The 9,498-nt window shown below is 34.1% G+C and overlaps 2 protein-coding genes and 1 non-coding gene across 5 annotated transcripts in view; all 3 read right to left on the bottom strand.

Annotated features, from left to right (window-relative positions):
* Window positions 1-24: 24 nt before the first annotated feature.
* Window positions 25-131, bottom strand: LOC136777254 (U6 spliceosomal RNA). The gene has a single exon (XR_010823224.1). It is a non-coding gene; the product is annotated as a U6 spliceosomal RNA (small nuclear RNA).
* Window positions 132-969: 838 nt separating this feature from the next.
* LOC136776608 (transcription factor E2F5-like) lies at window positions 970-3,691 on the bottom strand. Its single transcript, XM_066732280.1, has 7 exons — window positions 3,414-3,691; window positions 2,996-3,105; window positions 2,648-2,918; window positions 2,321-2,559; window positions 1,973-2,073; window positions 1,842-1,889; window positions 970-1,773 (listed from the first exon to the last, which is right to left on the bottom strand). The coding sequence occupies exons 1-7, from the start codon at window positions 3,519-3,521 to the stop codon at window positions 1,664-1,666; spliced, it is 987 nt and encodes a 328-aa protein (XP_066588377.1). The 5' UTR covers window positions 3,522-3,691; the 3' UTR covers window positions 970-1,663.
* Window positions 3,692-4,563: 872 nt separating this feature from the next.
* The window catches only part of LOC136776607 (uncharacterized), a 36,813-nt gene continuing 31,878 nt past the window's right edge, over window positions 4,564-9,498 (bottom strand). For all 3 annotated transcript variants that reach the window (XM_066732277.1, XM_066732276.1, XM_066732278.1), the window contains 3 exons: window positions 8,859-9,030; window positions 6,917-6,974; window positions 4,564-6,827 (listed from right to left, as the gene is read on the bottom strand). In XM_066732277.1, coding sequence (XP_066588374.1) covers window positions 6,156-6,827; window positions 6,917-6,974; window positions 8,859-9,030 — 902 coding nt within the window. In that variant the 3' untranslated portion in view covers window positions 4,564-6,155. The remainder of the gene's footprint in view (window positions 6,828-6,916; window positions 6,975-8,858; window positions 9,031-9,498) is intronic.

Below are 9,498 nucleotides of genomic sequence, written 5' to 3'. Positions count from 1 at the left end.
GTATTACTTTATTTTATTTGCCAAAAAAATGTGGAACGCTTCACGATTTTGCGTGTCATCCTTGCGCAGGGGCCATGCTAATCTTCTCTGTATCGTTCCAATTTTAGTATATGTACTGCCGAAGCAAGTACATCTATTGATGATAGGGAGTTTGTATATATAGAATGTTAAACGTTTTGGAGGATTAGCGAGCAAACTTGGTACATCTTTCGAAATCTTGGCCCTCTATTGACAGAATGAGAAAGGACTAAGGATGTTGTCGAACCTGACATGCTAAGCGTGTGCTTTGAAGATCTGATAATGTATTATTTTGTATAATATCTTTTATGTTATCATTTATATATTATATTAGCTTTTAGAAATAAATCTACATTAGATTACATCTTTGCTGCGTTTAGAGCGGCCCGTTGGCGTGCGATCGCGATTTCAGCGAGTCACTCGAATCTCTGAACAGTGAAGCCAATCTGGGACCTAAAAGACTCCCCACCGTGACCTCCATGCCTATACAGAGTTGTATTGGCTTGGAGGTCATGGTGAGGGGTCCGTTCGGCCACAGACTGGCTTCATTGCCTCTGACAGCAAGCGGAATACGATGCAAAGACATTCGCATCATGTTTTCCTTACTATTCATCACATGCCAGACGCGTCACTCCACACGCTATGAGACTCCACTTTTAAGATTGTAAGTAATTTAATCACTTGTCATTGTATTATTTTTAGAAATCGGAATAGTATTTATACATGAAATATCACAGACTTTTACACTGCATAAACTACATTTTTAAGGACATCTAGAAATCGCTTAAATGAACCATCCATGAGAATAAATAAAGAAATCGTCATAAAGCAATAAAGTTCGATAACATCCTTAAATAACGGTATATTGATCGGTTTGTAATAGAGTATAATAGCTCTAATATTGATAAGGGAGAAATTAATTAACAAAAACAACAATTATATACATTAAATTTAAATATATTTTTTCAATGTCTGTTCAATCATAAACGAAAATCAATATAATGTGTATAAAGGTGACACATATCAATCATATAAAATATCGAGTCATGGATCTTATGATCATGTACAGTACCATATACATATAAATCCATATATACAATAGAATTGTATATAGGAAGGATAAACATATACTAATTAAGAAAAAGAGCATATTGATTTTTTTGGTGCAGAATGATCTGAGCTCATTCAAATATTTTGAATTAACAGACATAAAATAACAAAGAAATCTCTGCTGAATTTCAAGCATTTTACAAAAATTGATTTATATAAAACATCAACGTCATCAGTTCAAATGAATCTCTTTGAATTTCTACTGAATTCAAAATCCCGATTTTAACCAAAAAATCTCCCTATAATTTGCTTGGTCAATTTAATCCTAGAATGTTTAGGCCCTTTTATACCTATAATGATGATCAAAGTCTAAAAAGGATGAAGCACTTCACTAGACATAGATGATAAAGATTTTTCCCATAAAAAAATACTGCATACTTCCAATGATTACGATCCATATTCGTCTTTTAAAATAATATATACATCTAGCCAGCCCTAAGAGATATTATTAACAGAATTACCATTGACCCCTTGCGCACTGGTAAGTGGTTTATTTGTACGCTATATAAACATTTAAAGCTGCTTGGTAGAATGCTCATTTTGCAGCAATATCAAATAGATCGCACACACCTTCAGAATCACTTAGATTGTATTGGTAATCTTTCTCTCCAGGAGGTGGACTTAAGCATATTAGTGGCCCACAAACTGTAATTGTACCTTAATTAATACACTTGAGATAAACAATTCATGTTATACTAAGAAGAATTACTTACAGTCAGAGTAAAGTAGGTCATATGCATTTTGATTTAATTGTGCAGCACCTAAAAGTTTTAATATATCAATTGATTACATTAAATCTTTGTTTAAAAATTTGATAATACTCTAGTAATGTTTCAAAACTTACTTATATCGCGAAGGAGTATTTTTGCTTCTATCAATTCTTGATCCTCATCATCGTCCTCTTCAGATATTAATGTTTCTACTTTTGTGCTTCCCTTTGGTGGTCTAAAAAATTAAGAGAAATTGTGATTCCTACTTATATTTTCCCGATAACCTATTTAAAGTCTTCAAACCAGCTTTGTATGGTCTATACCAATGAATAAATTTACTCTAAATAATTATTCACCCCATGTTTAGACCACTAATTATTCTTTGCTCTTTGCAAATCAAAAATTATACTCAATAATTTCAGATGCGAATAGAGCAGATGATTTAAGGCAGAATATAGAAGACTAGAATACTATATTTTTACCTGCCAACTTTTCTCTTTGGTTTAACAATTGGTTCCTCCTTTTTCTGTTCCACTTCTTTTTCCTTTTGTAAATTTTTTGCCTCTTCTTGTAACCTTAACTCTATTGCTGACCTATATTCATGAATCTTCTCATCATATGTTTTGGCTAATGCTGGTTCTATCATATATACATTAATCTCTCCGTTATTACTCTTTAAAGTCATTTCATAATTAATTTCTTCATCGCCATCATCCACAACCTATATATGGAGTGAGTAAAAAAAATAACTATTTTTATTTATAAACTACATGTGAAATAATAATTGTACTTCTTCTTGCATGTGTTACCTGAGAAAAGTTTGGAACATTTAATTCTGTATTCAAAGGTGCTTGAATTGTTAAAACTGTATCATTTACAAAGTTTTCTCTGACATCTTCATACGTGATATATGCATACTTTTTGTTAACTAAATCATTCTCAACATTTCTTATACTTTGCTGAATCCACTGAGTATGTGTATCTAACATTTGCTCATGCTCTTCAAGCTTACGGATTTCATCTTTTAAATCTGTCAATTTTTCACCCACCTCTTGAGTATTGCAGCCAGGTCCTGCTCCTCTATCAAGGAGTTAAAAAATATATATCGTAAAATGTTAAAATACTGATAACGAATTGCTCTAAAACGAGATACATACTTCCATTGGATACTGTTTTTACTTTTTTTCTCTATAAGTCCAATACCTTCCAGAACATTAGTAATATCATAAATACGTCTTTTTTGCCGTACTTCCAATAAATCTGCTGCCTAGAATTAAATCATTATTCATGAACATTATGCCAAAAATGAAGTCCTACGATTTTTCGCTTCTAGGTTATGAAAATTGCTTCTCTTCTTCGACTATTCAAGTATTAAAAATAGATTCAGTTATAAACTAGTTATTGTTAACCAGCGATTATCAATGAAAAAAGTCTATTTCTTTAATTCGGCTGCATAGGAGGTTAAAAAGTTATTTTTTCAAAATTCCCGCAGCTTCAAATGGCGTGCACCCCCCTAACCACTTAACCTAACCCAATGTAGACCGAACGTGCTTATTATTATCGTTACAAACTTACAACTTTCAAGTCTAAAACACCATCGGTTGCTTTTTGCAATAAATTGACGAAACGAGTAGTCAAAAGTCCGAGAGACTTTTCAAATCTACTTTGCTGATTGTCTGCCATTATCGGAGCCGTTGTCAAACTTTTTAACGCTCGATCTATCTTCGAAATTGCCGCAACAACACATTTCACGCCATATTTTAACCAATGCGCGAGGTTCTGCGTAGAACATATTATACAGGACGCGTTCCATAAGGGCGTAGAATTCTATACTAGCAAACAAAGCGACGATGCCGACGATTCAATTTCCCGCAGTGTAGGTAACTAGGTAGGCTTAAGCCCAATGTCTGACTTAAGTTGATAATCCCGTCACGTCGACTATACATACCAACTTAAGGGCCGGTTTTTCCACCTATTGGTAAAATTTATCTGTTTGATAAAATTTATAAACTGTAGTAAATTCTATTCAATTTCAAGCTTTACCAAAGACTAGGGTTTAAGGCCCGGTTCCACAAGCCTTTTTTGATCTGGATTAAGTTAATTTTGCTATATTTTATGCCACATAGAATATAGCATAATTAACTTAATCCAGTTTAAACAAGGCTTGTGGAACCGGTCCTAAGCCTACTTGGTCAAATTGACAAAAAGATTAGAAACGCAACACCTTCCTGCCGATACTCAGCGGCCTCAGTTGCTAAGTAATATATGCTTATGATTGGCCAATTTTAACTGATCAACCAATCATACGCGGATTTTACTTAGCAGCTGAGACCGCTGAGTGTCGGCGGCTGGAAACACCCTGATTCGTTTGCTGCTGTCGAATGACGGACGCATGCGCATTATATATTTCAGATATCATCCGAACCAATCGGAATATTGGATTTGGATATCCGACCAGCATCCAACAGCGACATACGACTTATTGTTGTACGGACTTAATTAAGTCGTGTAAATCAGAGGTCAACTTTAATACAATATAAATAGGTCTGTTCATGACATCATACGTGATTTACAGACAGACACCTAAAAGAGTATAGATAACGAGAACATACCTGATACCTCTCGAACACGTGAATGGACTTCGAAGTTTAAATTAGGAATGTAAAGTACTTTAGATAGGCTAAGAAAATGTTCACACTGATGAAAAAGTAATTTACTTCGAACGTATTCGTCAGAGATCAAACTGTACTTTAATGAGAGTAAATAATGTAAGCTTTTCCCTTAAACTCAATTAATATACAGATGTGTCCAGCATACTAATTAATATAACTGTACTTTACTGTTCTTCTGAAATGAATGTAACGTTTCTTGGTCAAAATGACAATTTCGGCCTTAAAATAGTTAAATTATTTCAAATTTTACTTGCGAACATATTTTCGAAAAAATGAATTAGATTTATATCGTGGTTACCATAATTACCTACATAATTAGATTAAAAATAAGTTTTAGTATGTTTCTCAGAGACATAGAAAACTTATGAGGATATATTTATAATTCGGGGAGAAATAATATTTATTTGTAAAAAATTTTTAACACGGAATAAAACGTATAGTCACAGTTCGACAGTGATGCAGTAAACTTCATTGAGTGTTTCTACAGTATAGAGCGTATTGTAACATGAAATATAAAACTCTCATCATCAACTATTATATATATATCCTTAACTTTTGAACATGATCAACATATAAATATACAGTCATCACGTTAGATTAAATGTTTTTCCATACAATTATACGTACAGCAAAACCTATACATCGTATATATATTTATATATAATAATGAACTTCTAAGTTTTTTATCAAGATTGTTTGTTCATTCTTAGATACATACATACGTATATATACATTGATATACAAATACATACATATCTATATATCCGAGGCAATCTTCTAATACATTCGATACAAAAAGTTTGTACCTAGAATTTCCAGTTTCTTTTACCAGCGGCGATTAATTAGAAAAAGAGACAATATAGACTAAAAAGTATGATACGTACATCAAAATGTTTTTGTTCACATTTAGAGCAGGAGTTTGTCATTACCAATAAATTTTTTTATCCTTGACAAGCTTAAGATTTATTTCTCTTATTAGCAGTTTTGGCACACTTCAATCAAAAACTCCTTTACATTTTTATTTACCGTAAATATAATTTATTTTTTCGTCATCATCGTCTCTCTCCTCTCTCGCTCCCTTTCAACGAAATTATTTCTACACCAGCAAAAATCCTAGGCCGATACCCCATTAATTTCTTTATCATTATATTCAATTAAAAAGGATTGCGCGTCTCTAGATTTCAATATATATTTGCTCAAGACATTAATTTGCCAATCTTTGAAATTAAAAATTCATGATTAAAAAAATGAAAATTAGTCGAAAATAATTATTTCCGGATAGATTGACCTTAAAAACTTAATAAAAAAATAAATAATCACTATGTTTAAAGCATGATGATTCTATTTTATATATAAAGGTAAGAGATCTTGAACAAACAACGATCGAAAATCCAGGAAAGCACGTTTTTCCAGGTACTCGAACAGCATTGTAAACAATAAAGATCTCTATTAGATCTGTGCTATGCTCTACTAAAAATCTTTCTTTCTCTCTCATTCTTTCCATCTACATCTTTCTCGCATGTTTTTTCCTTAGTTTCGCAATTTCCTCGACGTCCCGAAGGATCCTTGTATGGTCCATGGGAGGCCATGTCGATCGGGGTAGATAGAATATTCAGTCTTATCTGGTGGTTCGAGCCCGTCCTGGTCACGTCATCTGTGCAGCATTGAAGCCCCTTTTTCTAGGCGCAGTAAAATGTTGTGGACTTGTGATTTGGAATTGCTGGTAAGGACTACCTCTTAGGACGTTGCTCCCCGGAGATTGAGTCGAGAATTGCGGCGTGACAGCGATGATTCCTGTCTGTTGAAGGTACTGCTCCCTGTAGAGGGCCTGTTGAGCCATGTACTCTCCGTTCACTTGATTCTGATTACCGAATTGCTGTTTCACGGATTTTTGGCTCGTACATTCCTTGTAGGACTCTTGATACCTCATACAGGTAGGTGAGGTACCTGGTGGGGTAGAATTCTTCATGCTTTGCGTCGGACTTTGCGTGATAGACTCCAGCACATGTCTGGGCATATTTGGTGAGGGACAATGGCTATCTTGCAGTCCGTCCACCCGGTTCGCGTTCCTCACAAAGATTGGCGCGCTCTCCGGCCTACCGCCAATTATGTTTCTCATTCCTTCGCGATCCTTCGCGCTCAAACTCTGCCTTGACGTGCTCAGATCCGGTGACCGCGACTTCAGAGACGCCGGTGCAGTGGTATTTAAATCAGAAACGCTGGACCAGGTCATGCTAGCTAACTCCCAACGACGCAGAAGACTCGATACCCTTTCCGCCCTTGCAACTTTGTCCAAACTCTCGTCGTAATCGGGACCCTAAAAATAATGTTAATCCATTAATTAACAGTTAAGTTAATGACCCCTTGAGTTCGATTAATATAAATATATTTCCTGTGCAAGCTTACATTTTCAATTTTCTCATCCAACATCCTGAAGAAATCCAATTGGCTGGTGGATATCTCTCTGTAAAACAATAATTTAATTAATAAAAGCAGTTTTTTTTGAAAGTGCAAAATTTTTCATTTTTTCCTTATTGATCGAATATTATGAAAATTCTTAGCTTTAAGGGTCAAGTAACGTTAAAGATAAATGTAAAGTTCTGTGTTGTAGCTTCATAGAGGCCAAAAATATTTTTCTGCAAGGAGGGAGCTTCACATACATGATTTTGCTACTAATATTATGCTTTATATTTAAATTGAAGAAATAAACTTAGAGATAAATTGGGAAGTCGTAGAGTTTTTGAAAAGACAGATATCGACAGATGAAAAATTCAATCAGGTATATTATTAACATCTGGAAAATGCGTGAATCATCTAGTTAAAAGGTAATAAGGCTATTTATAGTTAACCGTGACTTAAGCGAGGCGTAGAAAGTAGCTAATGCGCTTTAATCCCCTATCATTATGACCCGGTTAATTATCATTATCTTCCTATCGTGTTGAGTTGTAGCTACAAAAACAATTCGAAGATATTCAGCACGTGATATGCTTAAGTTTCTTGGCTTCTGACAGGCCGACTGTTTGTTTACACACACATGGAGGCTATTAATAGATCAAACCGTAAATATACCGCACACGATAGGCAAAGCGTACTAAAATCTATGATGTATAGAAAATACTAGGAGCATATTATCCACGAAAATTCTTTACAAAATTTTCGTCTTTAAATTCTACCATCAATTATTGCAATTAGATTAAATTAAATTAACCGACACAAAACAATATTCATATAAGAAATATTTTCGCAGTTCACAGAAGTTAATCAGACTCCTTTCTTTATATAAGAAGAAATAATGGAGAATAGGTGATCTGTGTTTGTTAGATTTGACTGATTTATTTGTATAGTGACTAATTTATTCAATGATTGGCGTAACGAAGTGGGACATATTCATTTCCATCTGTGTCTAATATCCATTACGTATATCTTGTATCGAATCCTCTGTCTTCTAGAGTTACCGGAAACTATGACCTACGTAATTTGAGTATCGGTTCAGCAAGCGCGGTATGTTATTATAAAAGATTTCTTTTATAATACAAGTAAACTCTTCGGCTTGTGTGGACAACCGATAAAAAAAACTGTATGACTAATACGACAATTCCTGCATCGTAACTTGGGAAAATTGATTCGCTCCAACTTGTAAACAATTGTGTGTGTGTGTGTGAACGAAAGACGTTTTCCACTTTGCGAGTACATCAAATGACTAACGCTAGATGTAGTAAACACTGGCAGAACTACTCCTACAGAGAAAATTTTAATTAACACTAAACTCAATGACAATTTTTTCATACATTTGTATTTTCACTTAAAAACACATTTTTAACCACTGAATGGTAACGTTAGATTTTAGTAATCATTCATACATCAATTAAATTTTGTTAACAATTAAGTAAATATTATTCTAATAGTTTATTAAGTAATTGAAATATTTATTTGGCAATTAATTCTTTAAAATATTCAATATTGGAGCATTCTTGTTAATGTATTTAAACATATCTAGCGTAAGTTGTTTGATGGAGGAAACACAGTAGTACACGTCCCCTCATCCTTTATTGTTTAAAGTGTAGAGCAAAAGCGTCTTCTCGTGTTTGATTAAAATTTATATTAATATTTATTTGACATTCCACCCCCCCCCCACAGATATTTTGTCTGAAGAAAAAGAAAAGAAATAATGTGAAGACGAGTCAATTTTCAGGGGGTAAACTTAGATTAGAAGCATAAAATTGTGAAATAAAAGTGTATATATACAACGAAAGAGCCAAAGAGAGAAAGAGAGAGAGAGATTTTTGAGGGAAAAGAATTTTCTGTTTACTATACTGGAAAAATAGCGTAGGTGAGAAAAGGTACTCACGCTTGTTGTAGCAAAGGTCCACTTCCAGGTGCGGCTGGTTTCTTCTTAGCCTGACCCTTGGCCTCGACGGAGCCATTTTGGTCCTCATTTCTGTTTGCCTCGACTCCATTGTTATTCGTCTTGTTGCCCTTGCCGTTTCCATTTCCGTTCTTTTGCTCTATAGACGCGCTACCTACAATCAGGATAGAAACTTCAGTATACACTTAATCCTTATATATTTATAAATAAATTATTATTAAATTTCTTTATCACGCATAAATACAAATTAAACGATATCAATGTGAAATTAAAATATCCTTCCTATACTAATATTTAGCGTTTATTACAGAACGTATTTAGCTAATGATGTTGTAGAGTTTGCGTTTGACCATCCTCTGAATCGGTAAATTTTCACTTTATTTTGATTGAACATATTCAATTTATCGATATATGAGCTTCTTCTTTGTCGCGTGAGAAAAGTTCAGCGGGAAAATCTCCGCCACGGTCCAATAAAAAAGCACATTAGACTTTCCGCAAAAGCCTTCTAAACGTCTCATTTTTATTTCGCGAACCACTGACCATGCCCTCCTTTCCTTGGAGCGGTCGAATCGTATAAGAGAGAATATCGACAACTCTCCGATTGGATCAAAAACAAATTTCG

This window comes from Prorops nasuta, unplaced genomic scaffold (genome assembly GCF_024137725.1).
Source record: "Prorops nasuta isolate Cenicafe-Biocafe unplaced genomic scaffold, Cenicafe_Pnas_1.2 PNAS00010, whole genome shotgun sequence".
NCBI classification, from domain to species: Eukaryota; Metazoa; Arthropoda; class Insecta; order Hymenoptera; family Bethylidae; genus Prorops; species Prorops nasuta.
Note: the sequence above shows the minus strand (reverse complement) of the source record. Positions and strands in the feature narration are given on the sequence as shown.

Excerpts from the sequence above, each read along its gene's own strand:
- LOC136776608 (XM_066732280.1), bottom strand. The coding sequence starts at position 3,521 with ATGGCAGACAATCAGCAAAGTAGATTTGAAAAGTCTCTCGGACTTTTG. Across the intron at positions 2,919-2,995 it reads AAAAACAGTATCCAATGGAA|AGGAGCAGGACCTGGCTGCA; the intron begins GTATGTATCTCG and ends ACTCCTTGATAG. Across the intron at positions 1,890-1,972 it reads AATACTCCTTCGCGATATAA|GTGCTGCACAATTAAATCAA; the intron begins GTAAGTTTTGAA and ends TAAAACTTTTAG.